At 47.9% G+C, this 18,250-nt stretch overlaps 2 protein-coding genes across 2 annotated transcripts; one reads left to right on the top strand and one right to left on the bottom strand.

Annotated features, from left to right (window-relative positions):
* Positions 1-740: 740 nt before the first annotated feature.
* Positions 741-16,953, top strand: LOC149329475 (TNF receptor-associated factor 6-like). Its single transcript, XM_089562245.1, has 2 exons — positions 741-1,062; positions 15,315-16,953. The coding sequence occupies exons 1-2, from the start codon at positions 778-780 to the stop codon at positions 16,422-16,424; spliced, it is 1,395 nt and encodes a 464-aa protein (XP_089418371.1). The 5' UTR covers positions 741-777; the 3' UTR covers positions 16,425-16,953.
* LOC149329476 (uncharacterized) lies at positions 3,969-5,530 on the bottom strand. The gene is made up of 2 exons (XM_089562243.1): positions 5,389-5,530; positions 3,969-4,470 (listed from the first exon to the last, which is right to left on the bottom strand). The coding sequence occupies exons 1-2, from the start codon at positions 5,528-5,530 to the stop codon at positions 4,019-4,021; spliced, it is 594 nt and encodes a 197-aa protein (XP_089418369.1). The 3' UTR covers positions 3,969-4,018.
* Positions 16,954-18,250: the final 1,297 nt, after the last annotated feature.

Consider the following 18,250-nt stretch of genomic DNA (forward strand, 5'->3'; position numbering starts at 1 on the left):
TTGTATTGCGCCGTTGTCATCATAAGGCGTAGAGTCGAAGTTCTGAATCCTTTGTGTGACATAGTTTAATACTTATAGCGGATACTGATGTATACTATATTATTCTATTCGAACCCTGCCCTCTCGGGTGCACTCTCTACAGCGAAGTTAAAGTCACTGAATTTAACCTAAAATTAACTTTGATATGAGAGCTTATGGTTCGCAGCCCATCTTGCCATAGCTTGACGCATGACGTTCTTGATCAGACAACTGGTCTTGCTGCCTTGCCTCGTGATGACGTCACTCACGAGAAAAAGAATTCGAGAAAGCCTCCTTATAACAAGTAACCTTGTGATGTTATCAAGGCAGGAGAATCAAGACCAATGCCTGTTTTTCAGCAGGGCTTATCATTTGAATCAGTGCGAATGTGCAAACGAATGAAACACGCCCCTGAGGTCGTAGCATAGCTTTCGCTCTAAATTAGCAATGTGCCTGTACTCATCAGCTGGGGAAGAGTTTTGGCGGATAGCGGCACCAAAAGCTATCACACAACAATCAGTCTTTCGCATATTGTTTAGCGTACGGGATCAACCCGTGTGAGTGACACAGCTTTCCAGCGGCGACATATTTCGCTCGGCGCGCATTCCGGTATACGCGGCAAAAGCGGCAGCCGATCAGCCTGCGATTGTCGCCCTGGCAACCGGGGAGGGAAAAAGAGGAAAGACGCTACTGCGATCTGTGTGCCGGCGGAATACGCATTTCTTCGACACTCCGTGCAACGAGCGTAGGTCAAGAACGATGCCTGCTGCAAGCGCGCAGTATGCGACAGTGGGATTTTCCCCTGAGCTCGACTGGAGGGCACTGAAGTTCGTCGAACCCCTGCCTCCGCATCGGATATGCAGTGCCTGTGGCCTGGTGAGGAAGAGAACGGTCTGGCTACCGTGCACACACGTGTTATGCGAGTGCTGCTACGAGCAGTGCGGGCGGGATGGTTCGCATGCGTGTCCACTGGACGGCAACCACTACGAGGAGGAGGACGTCGCTCTGGCGGACTTCCCTGCGGAAGAGCTGCTTCGGAGAGAGGTAAGCGAAGCAGAGAAAACAGCCGAAATGTTTGTCCAAAGGAACTTTTCACTAGAACAGCGCTTTTTCAAATAGTTCATGATTTGTCGCCAGAGAATCGTGTGTAAAGCGAAATTAATTTGTTTTTTGAGTTGGAAGAGGAGTTTAGTCGCGACGAACATAGTTGGTCGAACATAGCGTTTAATGCACGTATGTACTGCTTAGCCGCGGCAAGGTGAGACCTGCTTGCCTGTTTTCTTCGGTTTCTCTAAAATTACAGGGTTCTACGTAGAATGCTCACATTTCTCGCGTTCAGCTTCCTTGTTTCTTTCATATAACAGCAGACATTACACGGGAAACACCCAAAAAACTGGGAACGAAAGGGCGAAAGACATGACTTGGTGCATTGATATACACAATACACCCGACTTCCGGGACAAGCCGTCCAGCTTCCGGTGGCTTCACTCGCGCTCGTCTCAGAAAGCGGTAACGCGGCATCCAACCACCTAGTGGAGATCAGTGGGCGTAGACGCTGTGAGCGAAAGATAGCATGAGGCGGCGCACGTCCTTTGTAAAGGTGCAGAAGCTTCTACTTTTCGCTGAAGCCGTCTAGCGTCGCTGCAGAGCTGTGACGTCACCTCTTGCGTGAAAATGAGGAGGGGCGCGCGAGAGAAGAAAAATTCAGGGGGGCGCTTTGTGGGCCTAAAGCGCGGAGAGGCGAAAGCCGTAAGCGCGGTGTTGTTGCTAGTGTCACTGATGTCTGGTTACTATGTTAAGCTTCGCCTCCGAGTATGGAACTCGATAGTGTCTTGCAGCCTGGCAGTGAGTCCTCAGAACGACATCGCCCATTTGGCTCTACGTCTTCGGTAAATTAGTGTTTGAGGAAAGGAAATGTATGTCTCGCATATCTGCGTGGAGACTTGAACCTCGCCTTAAGGGAAGGGAGGAAGATGGGAGTGAACGAAGACACCGTATTCACTAGACGCGCATTTGTTCATTCCAAACCATCCAGCTGGCATGGCGGATTTTTTACCGCGCTCGTCTCGCACTCCGGAGACCCTGGTTCGATTCCCCAACTCGACCAATTTCCTACTCGGTTTTATTTATTGATGTGGTCTGGCTAGAAAGCTTAATTAGAATAATTGGTTAATTAAGCAATGAACTAAACTCCGTCCCACTTAGTTGGAGGATGACTATGCGATACCTTTAATTGGTTGCATGCTTACTAGCCAAAGTATAATTTGCGCCGTTTGAAATTCGCGCACTTTGACGTCACGACCATTTCTACCAATTAAAAAGCGTGACGTTTCTGTCTACAACACCTGCTTACAACGATGAGGCACTAAAGGCTTCCGGCTTAATAAATCCGCCATGAGGGAATGGTGGCATAGAGGTATCTGCTACAGCCAGCGTCGACGCTTCAGGGTACGCGATTGTTGCGACGCGCGTCTGTACTTTCACTCTTTCCTCTTATACCTTTCAACAGGTACAGTGAGGTGCGTTTCCGAAGTGAACGCAAAGAACCATGGGAAAATCGTCTGTCAGCTACTTCCGGTTCCAAATTTTTCCCACGCTCTGCCTTCTGCATAGCAATTGCCATACATTCGTGTATCGATTATGCGCTACTCTATTTGTTCTGCGACATTGCGTATTGCACAGCATCACTGTAAGATCAGCGCGTGCTGCGTATGAAATCGTCCTGAACGCGGAAAATGAAAATAACAAAAGTTATGTTTTTTCGTGGTTATATTATGTCAGCGTAGGCTGGCTGTTCTGCGTAAGCACCGCACGGCAGAGGGTAGCAGACGGCCTATGGCTTCAGCGTCGCGTTTCTGGCACAACGTTGTAAATGCCAACGCATGCAGCGCACACCTATCACTACCGCCACTTAGCTTAAAGCACGTTTGATGTGTACACTGTTCCAAGAGGGCAGTTATCCGCCTTCCCTATGGTTCAGGTTTCCACCGAGATGTGGACACCTCGCCCTCACCTCAAGCTACGTATATCCTGGTATAGCAGAGCTAAGCCAGTGGAAATTTCGATTGCGAAAACAATACTACGCTAAGCTTTGAGCCTTCAGCGTGGCGCGGCGGTACTTACATTTGACCTTTCGCGGAGTGACGTGACACCAGCTGCGAAAAAAAGGGCCCCCAGCTCGATCCGTCTAAGGAGGGCGGCCGTAGTCACGGCGGTGAGCCTCGCGCTCCTCTCAACAATGGCGCTACAGTCGGTGACGTCATACCAGCTGCGAAAAAAGGGCCCCCAGCTCGATCCGTCGGCGGAGGGCGGCGGTGAGCCTCGCGCTCCTCTCACCAGTGGCGCTACAGTCGACGTGACGTCATGCCACCTGCGAAAAAAAGGACCCCCAGCTCGATCTGTCGGCGGAGGGCGGCGGTTGTCACGGCGGTGAGCCTCGCGTTCGTCTCTCCATTGGCGCTAGAGCCGAGGTGACGTCATCATCATCATCAGCAGCCTGACTACGCCCACTGCAGGACAAAGGCTTCTCCCATGTCTCTCCAATTAACCCTGTCCTGCGCCAGCCGCGGCCACCATATTGCCGCAAATTTCTTAATCTCATCCGCCCACCTAATTTTCTGCCGCCCCCTGCTACGTTTGCCTTCTCTTGGATACAAATCCACTCCGTTACCCTGAAGGACCAGCGATTATCTTCCCTTGGCATTACATGCCCTGCACAAGCCCACTTCTTCCTCTTGATTTCAACTAGGATATCTGTTGCATATCCATAGCGTGCCCGCAGAACGCCGAACCAGGGAAGCAGCCGCACAGCCAGTAGAACCAGAAAAATTAACGTTTATTCAAAAGTGTAGGACGTATTTATAAGCAGCCTAGTGGCCGGAAGCTAGGAAGGAGCACGTTTACATAGCGATAGCTCTAAGCTATGAAGGGTCGCCAGATAAGGCGATAAAAGGTGCGCGCACATCGGAAACACACGTGAAGATGCCACATTCCTTCCTCCTCAGAAATGAAAGCGTTGCACTGGCTTGCGTTCTCTTGTCGAGCGTCTTAGAGCTTGCTGGGCGACACCCGTATTCAACGGGGCCACCGGAATATCTGGTGCTGGAAAATGTGGAGAATCGTTGCCATTTGGGATGCGCCGCGCATTGGTGTCTTCATCCGGCCTCACAGTTTTTGGATGCTGTAGTTGTGTTGCTTCGTCTGGCTCACTGGGATGTGTGGTGGTTGTAGTTACTGCCGGGGTAACCCCTGGTGCTTCTTGCCGCGGGCGGACCTGGTCTACGTGCCGCTGGACGACTCCGTCACATGTTTCCACTGTCACCATTCTTGATCCAGACGTCGCCATCACATGGCCGGGTGTCCACTTGCTCCCCGCACCGTAATTGCGGGCATATACCTCACTTCCAGGTAGTGGCAGCCAGTCATCGTTGCTCTCTTTTGGTCCCGCAAGGGCTGGAGGAAAACATGTGTCCAAGCGTGAGCGTGTTTGGTAGCCCAAAAGCAGCTCTGCTGGGGATTTACCCGACTTTTGCGGAGTCCTCCGGTAGTTAAAAAGCAACCTTGCTAGGTTCTCTTCCAGGTTCCCTTTACTCATTTTTCGAAGGCCATTTTTCACAGTTCGCACGGCCCTTTCCGCCGCACCATTAGACTGGGGATGGTATGGAGCGCATCGAAGGTGCACAATGTTGTTGTTTGCCATGAACGACGCGAAGTCTTCACTGGTAAACTGGGTACCGTTGTCAGAAACGACTGTGCGAGGTATTCCAAACCTGCTGAAAATGTCACGCAGACCGTTAATTCTAGTCTGCGTAGAAGCATGCGCCAAAGGCAGTGCTTCGAGCCACTTGGTATGTGCGTCGACTACTACGAGTATCATTTTTCCACAGATCGGACCCGCGTAGTCAATGTGAATACGGGACCACCTTTCGCCTGTTTCAGGCCAGTTAACGACGGGGGCCGCGGCTGGCATGGGCAGATTTTGCACACAGTGCTGGCACTGAGCAGACACCTCTTCAATGTTTCTGTCGAGGCCTGGCCACCAGAACAGCGAACGTGCGACGGATTTCATTGCCGGTGAACCCTGGTGCGTTTCGTGTAGGATATGCAGCACTCGCTCCCTAGCTTCGGTCGGTATTATGACCCTATTACCCCAGTACACCAGTTCATGTGCTACGGATAGTTCTAGTTTACGGTCAAAAAACGGCAGCACAGCCCGAGTCATTCCGTTTGTGTTCCTGGGCCACCCATGTAGTATGTACCGTTTGACCTCGACCAGGACAGGGTCAGAAGACGTCAATGCCTTCAGCTCACGCGTTGTTACGGCGCCATTGTTCAGCTGGTTCAGCGACAGCACATATTCGGGCGGCTCACCGTCGTCGCCAGATTCCGGAGACCGCTGCGGAAGTCGGCTCAGGGCGTCCGCATTCAGCATCTGTCGTCCTGGTGCGTACTGTAGCCGGTATCGGTAGGCCCCCAGGTGAAGCGCCCGCCGTTGTATCCGTGCGGCGGCCATTGTGGGCGTTTGCTTGTCCGATCTCAGCAGGCCGAGCAGTGGCTGATGGTCCGTCACCAAGGTAAATTCCCGACATAGAAGGTAGTCACGGAATTTCGTGACGCCGAATACCAGAGCCAGTGCCTCTCGCTCGAGCTGTGAATACTTGCGCTCCGCCTGGGTCAATGTTCGCGAGCGGAACCCGATTGGCCTGTGAATGTTACCAGTCGTGTGAAACAAGACAGCTCCCACAGCGTACGAAGATGCATCACATTCAAGCTTAAGTTCCTTCGAAGGGTCGAAGTGAACGAGAACTTTGGCTGTTTTAAGGCTGTCCTTGGCACGTTCAAACGCGAGCTCTTGAGGCTGTTTCCATTGCCAACGTGCATTTTTTTCAAGCAGCTGATACAATGGACCAAGTGTGGTTGACATGTTCGGCAGAAACCTCGCGTAAAACGTAACCATACCCAAAAATGCACGTAGCTCGCTGACATTACAGGGGCTCGGCGCCTGCATGATAGCGTCAAGGTTTTTCTCTGTGGGATGAAGGCCATCACGATGGATGCGATGACCAAGATAAGTTACCGTTGGGGTACGCAACTTGCACTTATCGATCCTTAGCTTTACACCGCACTCTCGGAAGCGCTCCAAGACGTTTTTGAGCCTCTCACCGCTGTCACTAGCTCTCTCGGAAATGAGCACATCGTCAAGATAAGCCTGCGCTCCTGGAAGGCCAGCCAAAACTTCATCCATTTTTCTTTGGAATATTGCGGGTGCAGAGGCTATCCCGAAAGGAAGCCTATTGTAGCAAAATAGCCCTTTTGGCGTATTAACGTGGTAACGAAAGAGTTAATGACGCAAACTTTCTTCGCGTTATCGTCTAAAGCCACTTGGCTGTATGCATCCCGTAAATCAAGAGTGCTGAAATAGTCCCCATCATGAAGTTGGGCAAACATATCCTCAATGATTGGCAATGGGTATTGCTCTGTTGCACACGCTGGATTTACCGTGGCCTTGAAATCGCCGCAGATTCTTACTGCACCGTCTTTCTTAAGCACTGTGACTATTGGCGTTGCCCATTCAGAATGAGCAACCGGGGACAGTACGCGCAGAGAAACTAAGCGGTCTCGTTCAAGTGACACTCGCTCGCGTAACGCGTATGGAATGGGTCTGGCCTTACAGAACTTGAGTACGGCGCCTTCCTTCAGGTGCAAGCTGGCTGGAGGACCCTTGATAAGCCCCAGTTCCTCGGAGAACACGTCGTGGTAGTCATGGAATATGTTGTTCACGCTGGCTTCGCTTGCTTCTTTTGTTGACACGGAGTCCTCGACAAATCGAACCACAGGAACGCCTGCGCTGTTCAGCTGCTGGATTAATTCACGACCACAGAGGCTTGGTCCCGCACAGTCCAACACGGTCAGCGCACACTTTACTGTCGCCCCTTTATGGCAAACCTGGAGCGCAAGCTCCCCAACTATTGGAAGGCGTCCTGTGTAGGACGATAAATTCAGGCTGGACAGTTTGAGTTTCGGCCATTGCTCGCGATGCTTATCGTACAGCTGACGCGGAATGACACAAACGGGCGACCCATTATCGACTTCCATGCTAAGCTGCACGCCTCCCCAGGCAAATGTTCGGCGGATCGGTGGTTCCAGACAGTTTTTTCGTTGAGATACCAAAGTCCAAATGTGGGCGGCATCGTGTTCCTCGTCTACTGGGGTTTCCACTGCCACAATATCATTAACCGGCGTTTTTTCACTTACCCACTCCGCCCGCTTCCGATCTCTTAACGTTACAACTATCATTTTTTTTTCATACCTCGCTGCGTTGTCCTTAACTTCAGCTGAACCCTCTTTGTTAGCCTCCACGTTTCTGCCACATATGTGAGTACCGGTAATATACACTTGTATACTTTTCTCTGAGGGATATTGGTAAACTGCCATTCATGATCTGAGATAACCTGCCATATGCGCTCCACCCCATTCTTATTCTTCTAGTTATTTCCCTCTCATGATCTCGACCTGCTCGATCTGTCGGTGGAGGGCGTCGGTAGTCACGGCGGTGAGCCTCGCGCTCCTCTCACCAGCGGCGCTGCCGTCGAGGTGACGTCATACCAGCTGCGAAAAAATGGGCCCCCAGCTCGATCTGTCGGCGGAGGGCGGCGGTCATGGAGGAAGGTAAAAAAAGGGGGAGAGGCCCTTTCCACTCAATACCCTGGGAGAAAAGTGTGAAGGAAATCACGTGGTTTTTTTCTCGATTGGGAGGCCATCTTGTCCCTGCAGCTTGGCGATGGCGTCGTAGTTGCTGTTTACAAACCGGGCGATAGCAATTGCGGTGCGGCGTATTCGTACTTTCCTCAACTGCTCGAGTTAGTTTTTTTTCGTGCTCACAGGCTGACGTTGGCGCCGTTCACTCATATCTCAGGTTGAATTCGCTGCAAAACTCTCGTAGTTGCGTGCATTGATTTCAACGCGCTCGGCGACAATGATCGCACGGGCATTTCGTCTACTCAGTCACTGCTCGGAGCCGTCGGGAGACCGCCGCTGCATACGCGCTGTTCGTTCACCAGTGATTCAACACGGCGTGCGCTAGAGCGGTCGTCGGCGCATTGTGCGGACGTTTCGCGTCCTGTTCACCGCTGTACAGGCTGCTCACCACTGTACGTGCAGTGTGTGTGTGCCATTCGCGCTCCCGTTTACATTGGCAGTGAAACCTCGTTGCTACCTATGCGTGTTCTTGCAACGCTCCATCGAATGTCACTGAAGTTGGTATAACTGTCATTTTCGTTTTTCGGTGATTGAGCTTGTTAGAGCGGCGGTGGCCATGACATAGGCGGAGAGCGATACTGTAAAGGAAGCAGTTGCTCTCGCTTTACTCTTAGTATACAGAAACTTTGTTACATGCCTATTTGAAGCGTGTAACGTTTGAAGCGTGTAACGTTTGAAGCGTGTAACGTTTGAAGCGTGTAACGTTTGAAGCGTGTAACGTTTGAAGCGTGTAACGTTTGAAGCGTGTAACGTTTGAAGCGTGTAACGTTTGAAGCGTGTAACGTTTGAAGCGTGTAACGTTTGAAGCGTCTAGCGAGCTATTTGCTTCAGGGACGTGCCGGGCTCAAGTGTGTTCGTTCATATCGTGGCCAATTCTGTGTTTCTGGTTGCGCACTATGTTTAGACCGGTTTCCTGTAGCAGGTTTGCAATTACTTTTCTAGCTGATGTCATGGCCAAGAAGTGCGAAAAAGGCGAAGCTCTAACTGAATTTCGAGGCCTTTTCGCACATGTGTTTATTGTGCCCATGTCCTGTAATAGTGTTATTTTTCGTAAAAAGTACTTAGTGAAATGAGGATCCACATGTGCACTGAATTTCATTGTTGCCTGTGGTAATTGTGTTCAGGAAAGTAAAAACAGCACTAAATTTTACACAAACCACACAGAATGACGGACTGCGCCCCTCCTGTCAGTCTTTCTGTGTGGTTTGTGTAGAATATAGTCCTGTTTTTACTTTCCTGAACACAATGTCACACCAACTAGGCCAGGAAAAGGGCCCGTGGTTATGTTGAAGAATAATAATTTGATGCATTCATTACGGGCGATAGATCGACATTCATTGCCTGTATTGTCCATCACAAGTAAAGTGTGCTACTATGCCATGACATTACAAGTTAGTATTCCACCAAGTACAGAAAAGCGGAGCGTACAGCTGCAGCTCTGCACATTAAATATCAAACATAGCATTGAAATGAGGCACAACACCATGAAACTTATACTGCAGCCACTGGGTACTCCTAAACTTCTAGAAGTCTGAAAAGCTACGGTCATATACCGGGTGTCCAAGCTAAATGTAACCAAACTTTTAAAAAAGGCGAAGTGTCCTAGTCAAGTGAAAGACTCAGGGTTGTTCATAGTCGCATGGCCTACTTTTGAGTGTTTTTTCGCTTTTCAAAGTTACTTAATTAGTTATGTTTAATTAGCTAACTTTTTAATTATTAACTTCAGGAAGAAAGTGTCAATGCAAAAGTTCTAGATGACCTCGAAAAACCGCTAGTAGTGCTGTTTCCGTCAAGTTACCATTTACGTAGCTTCACTTATTGGCCTTAGAAAAAAGTCACGTGACCAGCTGCTCGCTTACTTCTCTGCCCCAATGTGCACCCAAAGTCTCATCGAGGAGAGGACATCAGAATAAATGGATTTTATTCTTTAAGGCGCGTCTTGGGACGTTGAAGTCGCACAGTTGTCATGTGGAAGCTTTTTCTTATTGTGCGGGTTATGGGTAAAGGCCGGTAAAAAACTACTTTACGTAAATATTACTTTGCTGCAAATGTCTCCGTAAGCTGTTTCTCAAAGTAATCTACAACTTTTCCATTCACACTTTGTTCCTCAAGTCAATAATTAAAAAGTTAGCTAATTAAGCTTAACTAATTAATCAACCTTGAAGAACGAAAAAAATACTGCAGACTAGGTCACGCGACTCAAAACAACCCTCATTTGGTTTCAGACAGCTAGGACACCCCGTGTTTTTTAAAAGCTTGGTTACATTTAGATGGGACACCTGGTATATTATGCACAATACTATATAGATCTGTGGGTGTGAAACATATGCTATGCTGCCATACTACAAAGGGCGCATTTACAGAGGGGACAGTGACATTTTAAGCGCATATTTCTTGAAATTTTTTCATTGAGAAAAAGGTGTTCAGAATGGTTGTCCTATGTAATATTTAAGTCTTTTGGAAAAAAGCGACCCCCCCCCCCGCCCCCCCCCCCCTCGTCCATAAATCCTCCCCTCCCGTCTACTATGTGCACTTTGGCCCTCTCCATTTCTGTCGCCTCTATGAGTGGCTTTTGAATTGTTGAATCAAAAGTCATTGTTGGCACAGCCACCATTACAACACGTTATGATACATTTTGTTTTCAGGGTCAAGAACTCAAACTTTTTAGTATATTTGCCCCTCCTCACTGCTGTATGAGAAAGCATTCCTTGCTTTTCCAGCCGCACAAAAACATGCTATGAAGACAAGTATGGTATTCAACACCAACAACAAAATAGTGCAGAATTTTTCTTACCCTAACTGCTGCAGCAGAATGCACTGTTGACACTGCCAGCTTCCAAAACGCATGCAATGGAGGCAGATTGCAACATTCAGCAACAAGAGCTGCAATAAAAGGCAGGTTCAACACTTAGGTGGGGCGCGTGGCCATGCATGTCAGCATTGTTCACTCCTGAATCGAAAGCAGACACGTGCACAATTCAGCGACAAAGATTCATTAAAATATTTGTCTTAGCTACTAGCTCATTTCATGGCCTTTACGTTTTTCATATCAGTGGAATGCACTGCTTTGCTGGTTTCGGACTGATTTAGTTGTAGACTTCGCGTATTATTTTGTTTACTTAGTAAATACGCAAAAACATGGAAGCATTGGTATCAGTTAACATGATTTTTAAGACATACGAATATACATTTTTTCATTTTAAAGAATACATATTTCACTGTTCTAGACAGTGAACTTTATACAATGCACAATGGCATTCTCAATGGCAATGCAGTTATTCTTGCGTTTGATCCCTCCGCAAATTCTGAGGAGGCCGCGCTGCAACACGAGCCCCCCCCCCCCCCCCAAACAAAATTTCTGGCTACACCACTGCCTTATAGTCTGTGCCATCAGAAAACAAAAAACATAGAAAAAAGTGGCGAGGGATAATGCATGTCAAGATGGGTCACCGCAGTAATTGAAAGCCAAGGGCACTTCCTGCGCTTGCAGGAGTTGAGATTTTTTCCCGGCTGCTACTAATTGTGACCAGGGTCGAGCAGTTGGAGACGGCACGAATACGACGAAGTACGAAGCAGTCACTGGAAGTAGCCGCCTGTCTCACACGGAGATTTCCGCTTTAACTTTTCCGCTTACGAACACCAGCATAGGGCACCCTGGACCGAAGAGTAGCCGAGGACCACTAGCGCGGGGGCCTGTTCCCATGCGGTAGCACGCTCCTTCGTTGGCTCTGAAACGCGCGCGCAATCGGCGCGGCGACGAAATGTAAACACGAGCCCGTCGGGACAAGATGGCGCCGAGCTTGTTTCCGGCTTCACAAAATGTCCCGTGATGGCCTCTCCTCTAAATTTTCCTTCCTCCAAGCTGGCGGTAGTCACGGCGGTGAGCCTCGCGCTACTCTCACCAGTGGCGCTACGGTCGAGGTGACGTCATACGAGCTGCATAAAAAAGGGCCCCCAGCTCGATCCGTCGGCGGAGCGCGGCGGTAGTCACGGCAGTGAGCCTCGCGCTCCTCTCACCAGTGGCGCTACGGTCGAGGTGACGTCATATGAGCTGCATAAAAAAGGGCCCCCAGCTAGATCCGTCGGCGGAGCGGGGCGGGTAGTCACAGTGGATCTTTCTCACTGTGTACAAAGATACTTTGCCATGCCGTCTACTGCCAATCAGAAGAAGGCAGCTCGCCAGTGTGAAGCCAGGAAGAAAGAACGAGCTTTCGCAACCTACCGGGCTTAACCAAAGTAAGCCTCTGCCAATTTTTTGTAGCAACGTACGTACGTAGTCGTTTTATTGCGAAAGCAATACTACGCTCATGAACGGCCTTTGCGCAGCGGCGGCCGGTAGCCACGCGTGACCTTGTGAGGAAGTAACACTGCAGGTGGAATTTCCGCATCAAAATTCATTAGTTAAAGAAAAGAAATAAACGAGGCGGCATTTGCAGGAAAGGAAACTTTAATTTTAAGCATTGAAACGAAACGCGAAAAAGAAAACAAGAGAACAAGGAGGCAAAAGAAAAGGGAAACAAAACTCTGGCGAGAAGAGAGTCAAAAAAGGAGAATCACACTTAAATTTATTTGTCTCCCAGTGATGAGCCTGGTGCGTCGAGCGAGGAAGCGTGGCTGGGCGACGGGGCAGTGTTTAGGCACGTTTCGGGTTCCCTTCGTTGACACCCGTTTGGAGGCTTTCTCTACGGCGGCCTCAACGCTGCCGTAGAAAATAGTCAGCGTCTGTGTGCTCCGGCATGGCCCCCAGGTCAGGTAGCCCGGGTATGCAGCGCAGACGTCAGAGGCGACCAGTCCTGAGAAGCTGTCGGCTGGGAGGGGAGAGATGCGCCTAGGTCTCATGGCTGAGGCACCCGACTACGGCTGTCCGGGTCTGGTCACCCGCACGTCTGCAGCCGGGGCCCAAGCCTGGGAACTCGGGGACCCAGCAGAACACGTCCACCTCTGTCGCCGACCGCCGTCTTCCTCTTCTTGCCCGCACGTTCTCTCTGCCACATATTCCCTACCTTTTCTTCACCGTCCGCCTCCCGTGCGTCTTGTGTCGCCGCAGTGTGGCGCTGGCTCCTTACAGACCTGTAGACGCGGCGCACAGCGTTCCTTCAGTTGTAGGCGCTGCACTTTTGCTTTCGCAACCTACCAGGCTAGAGCTAAGCCCCCGCAAATTTTTCAATTTTTCATATGTAGAATAAATCCTCAAAAATCAGAAGCCATTCTGTTTGCTTCAAAAAACAAACCAGTAAGTTTGATTGGCGGGCTTCGCTTGGGCAGCTCTACAATCGATATAGTAAAAGAGCACAAGGTTTTAGGAGTGGTACTATCGCACTTATGACTTGGGATGCGCATATACAGCAACTGGTGAAAAACCTCTCTTCCGCCGTTGGCTTAGTACGTCGATCTCGAGATATTTTTCCGACTAACATTAAACTTCAAGTTTTTCACTCCGTCTTTCGGTTGCACATTAATTTGGGCCACGACTACTAAAAAAAAAAACATAACTCTACTACACAGGCTCGAAAAGAAAGCTGTTCATTGCATTGCTAATGTTTCATACTTTCACCACACTCATGACCTCTTTAATCAGTTCAAGTTGGTCAGTATACAACAGATTTACGATTACCGTCTACTGTACCTGCTGTACTTCTCTAGTTTATCTTACCAGCAGTTCCTGAAGGAGCTGTGTACTCCTACTTTGCAAACTCGCACCTATCGAACCAGGTCGTCTGAGGAATGGTTTGTACCGCGCCCACGCACTAATTACCTTCTGCAAACATTAACGTACAACGTACCATTTCTATTAAACAAGATTAAAACACAATTTTCAGGTTCCATTGCCCTAACGCGCACAGCTTTGCGTAGCATGTTTGTTTCTGGGCAATTTTCTAAGACTGCGTTATGATTTTGAGTGGTAATTGTGAAATTGGCCACACAGAGTGAGTGTGTGTTTGCCTTCTCATGGGGATCTCACGTGTGAAACTCTTTATGGTACTAATTTTATTCGTTTATTGCGTAGTTTTATTGTAGTGCACATTGTTCTTTTGTGGCGTAGTTAAGTTGATAAATGAAGTCCGTGTATTCCATTACAATATTCACTTGCATTTTAACTATTGTACTCAGTAAGTAGGACACTGTATGTATTCTGTGTCATATTTCATTCGTATTTGAATTATTGTAGTGCATATGATGTGTTGTGTTGTGTTGCACATTTCATTTGTATTTGAATTATTGTAGTGTATATGAAGTCGCTGCTGCCAAAATGGTTCCCTGATCTAGTCAAGCTGTCCTCACAGCTTTTTGTCACGGAAGCCGTCAACATTGTATCAGTGTTGAAAATAAATTTGATTTGATGTGTTTTGAAAAAGTTAATTTGTTTATCACGACAAATTATTCAAATCGGACGAGCTAAAAAAGTGGTACTGTAGCCTAAGATAAACCCCTATAACATCCATGCAGTTTTAGTTCTGAAGAACACTTAGTTTTTTCTGAAATCTTGGTCCAAGTTAGCTGGGACACTCTTTATATGCTGCTCCGTCAACGCGTGGAACAGGCGTAGTGAAAGTTATAAATTGGTGCTAGCTTGCTTGAATTGCTCGCAGATATGTTACGAATGTTTATAGAGGAGGTCCAGTGTAAATTTAGCCAAGGGTTAAAAAATAAGACATTTGAGGTAGGCCAGGGAAACCGCTTACATACAGCTACCAGCCGGCTTGCGTATCCTAAGCCATTTTCTGTTCTGTAAGCAATTAATTAACCATCAGGCTGACTACACCCACTGCAGGGCAAAGGCCTCTCCCATGTGTCTCCAATTAACCCTGTTCCTTGCCAGTTGCGGCCACTGCATCCCCGCAAACTTCTTTATCTCATCCGCCCACCTAACTTACTGCCGTCCCCTGCTACGTTTGCCTTCTCTTCGAATTTACTCCGTTACCCTAAAGGACCAGCGGTTGTCTTGCCTTCGCATTACATGCCCTGCCCAAGTCCATTTCTTCCTCTTGATTTCGATTACAATGTCCTTAACCCGCGTTTGCTCTCTCACCCACTACGCCATCTTCTGATCTCTTAACGTTAAACCTATCACTTTTCTTTCCATAGCTCGCTGCGTTGTCCTTAACTTAAGCTGAACCCTCTTTGTTAGCCTCTACGTTTCTTAAGGTAATTTTTCTTAAGATTAAGATAATTTTTCTAAATGCGTAAATATGGACTTTATACAGCAGATGTGAATAGCAAAGTTGGAGAGCACCTTCAGAAACACCCATTCCATTTATTTGCGATAAATAAAGCCTCACGTGTATCTTTTTTCCGAGCTGCAAAGAAAGGCCGCGAAATAAAAAAAAAAGTCGCGTGACTATTGCATTCGCTCACCACGATTGCGGTTTTCTCAACCGTGGCTTGAAAGAACGAAATCAGCTGCTGGTACGGCGCGACGACCTCATTGTTCTTGAAGGCCGATATGTCGATGGTGGTTGCTGCGCACGCGCGAGCAAGTGTGCTAGCGGGGCGGGGGAATTTGCACTTTCTACATTTCCTTCACTTTTTCATTGCAGGTCAAGTGCTGGAACGAAGACAACGGCTGTGAGGCAGTGCTGGCTGCTTCCACGCTCTCCGAGCATTTCCAGCGGGAATGTCGACACCACCCTGCGCGTTGCCCCAAGTGTTCGGCCTCGGTTCTTTGCAGCGATGTGTGCTCACACCTGAGATCGGAGTGTGCAGCACCGGCGACGCCTCTTGCTCCAGAACCTGGCCATCAGCCCAGCGAGACGGAAGATACATCACTTTCGACATCATTCCAACAAGTCATTCAGGAGCTAGCGGAGGAAATGAGAGAGCATCTTGGGCAGCTGATTGCTGAGGTTCTAGGCCAAGGTGATAGACTGAACGAAATGTCTCACGGGATAAACACCTTTAAAGAAGCGCTCAGAGATGAATTTGCCCAAGCAACGAGAAAAATCCAGGAGAATGTGAAAAGGAGTGTGCACGAATCCGCCAGTGGTAACGAGCAGTTGAAAGAGCACTTGATAACGCGTACTGATAATCTTTCGAGCAACCTAAACAAACTGGAAAAAATGGTTAAAGATGAGCTGACGACTGCAAAGAAACTGAGCTGTGGCAATTGCTCGCGAATTCTGGCATCAGTTCATCAAATGAAAGTTCAAACTCTGGATAATAGCGAGAGGACTCTGGACCGCATGAAGACATTGCTTGCAAGGGATGAACCACGAGGAGCGCATAGAATCTTCTATGTCCAAGGAGTGAACTCGCTCGATGAACGAGCGCTGAGAGAAGGTCTTGCTTTCTACGAGAGCGACCCGATGTACATGTGTGGCTACTGCATGTCACCTGCAGTCTATTTGATAAAGGATGGCGAATCTGTGCGCCTGCATGCCGGTCTCCGCTTGCAGAAGGGTGACAACGACGACGCTGTTGAGTGGCCATTCCAGCACAAAGTACGGCTGGGCGTAATAAACCCACAAGATAAGAGGCAGTATCTCGTTGAAATTAAGCCACCCCGTGGATATCCATCCATACAAAAGCCTACAACACGAAGCAACCAAGCATTTTTTTTCAATGATCCGTCGTTCAATGTTCGCACTCTAAGGCTCAACGGCTTCCTGGTCGATGACCAGCTTCAGATTAAGTGGGAAGTCCTGCCGTGAGTTCCGCTGGAGAAAGTCGTGCGATGCAAGCCATTCCATTCCACGCGCATTGCTTTCAGCAGTTTGATGTCAATGCGTAGCGCATCCGGCGTGGACAACTTCCTCCGTCTATTCGATTTCGTCCCTGAAGTGCATGCGTTCAGTTCTCTTCTTTTCTTTTAGTCAGGTCTAATCTGAAGAAATCGCATTAGTTGCAACTAAAACTTGTGGCGCATTGTCCTAAGCGCAGAATGTTTATCTAGTTATTTTGTTAAGCACACTTTTTCGCTTTGTGTTTGACTGGGTAACTAATCTTCTGTAATTGGGCCCGCGTCAGCCACACAGGACCGAAAACAGAAAATGTTACTCCGAAATGGTACTGAATGCTTATGAGGATAGATGGTGCATAACGAAATAAACAGCTGCAATGCTTCAAAACACTGCGTTTTACTTGGGCAATGATCTTGAGGAAATGAGTTCAGAATAAAAAGTAAATTCACGTTGTGAATTCATTCTTTAGTGCTTGGTCTTTGGTTTACTACGTGTTTAAGCCTCGGTATTCTGGAAAGCGCAACTTAGCAGGAGGTAAACAACCGTTGGCTACCTGTTCGGGTGACGAAAATAATAAAAAGCATTGATTTGACGTGTTGCAATCTTCATTTTTTTCCCGATCTAGTCTTTGTGGATGAGCCTGTCACAGTGGAGATATAACATTGACACGTGTATGATTTATCGAAGGATGCGAACATTCGTGTCTCAAAAAATTTGCCGGAAGTGGAGCTTTAAAAGCACTTCTCTTTATAGTGAGCGCCTAATATTCCGGTCAATGTTCAGTTTGTCATGGTGGTCCGATGGACCAAGGCGCCTACAGCAAGGGAGCTCATTTTTAGCGTTGCCCCGAATCCTGGCGGCACCTTGATTTTTTTCGAGCAGCTCTTAGTTCAACTTTCAACAAGTAGTTCGATCATGCCCAGTGGGAACGAAAAACGCTTTATTGCTTTATAGATATTGCTTGGGTTTGTACAATGTTTTCGAAAAGAATACGACATAATTAATCTCAGAAAAAAATGACAGTTGTTCTCTTAATAGTTGCGCAGATATCGTTACTCTTTTGACGTTATGGTCAAGATATAAGGATCACTCCATGCCAAAACGATCAGGAAGTTGCGCCCTGCCTTTCCGATTTTAAGGAAATACATGAGAAGTCTGCACGACATGCGCAATGTTGTCCTGCTGTATATTTGCCGGAAAAAACTTTATTCGTGAGGGGAGCGCTGTTTGAACATTTTAAAATGGCGCGAAACAAAGCACTGCTCAGTAATTGAGAAAAAATAAAATTTTACAGCACCGTCTTAAATTTTTTTAATGACATTGCAAAGATTCTGGCTTTCTTCGTGAATCGAGTCATGCATCTTTATACACATTAAATATTTTTTAGAATATATGCAAATGTAAAATCTATACCATCTCGTTCTTTTGTTATTATGAAATAGCTCTCTGAAATTAGAAAACATGCGCTTTGCTTCCCTGGACGTCTGTTACCTGTAAAATTTATTACAACTGATGAAACTGAGTACGTCGAAGTAAAAAATTCATACTCTAATAGCAGAAAAGTGAGCTTTGAACCAAGAACGCCCTTATATTTTAAGCAGAGGTGGTCCAGGTTAAAAAGAAACGTGGCGGTTTCAAAAGAAATTTTTAAAGCGAGAAACAAAGCGAGAAACAAAACCACTTTAGTTCGCCGTCTCTCGCAGTCTTGCATCTTTAAAGGTGAAGCTAAAGAAACCGTAGATGTTGCTACCATCTGACTGGGACCTGTTCCAAGTGAAGAAATGCGATAGGCGGGG

The sequence above is a fragment of the Amblyomma mixtum genome, chromosome 9, assembly GCF_055824585.1.
Source record: "Amblyomma mixtum isolate Tamu chromosome 9, ASM5582458v1, whole genome shotgun sequence".
NCBI classification, from domain to species: domain Eukaryota; kingdom Metazoa; phylum Arthropoda; class Arachnida; order Ixodida; family Ixodidae; genus Amblyomma; species Amblyomma mixtum.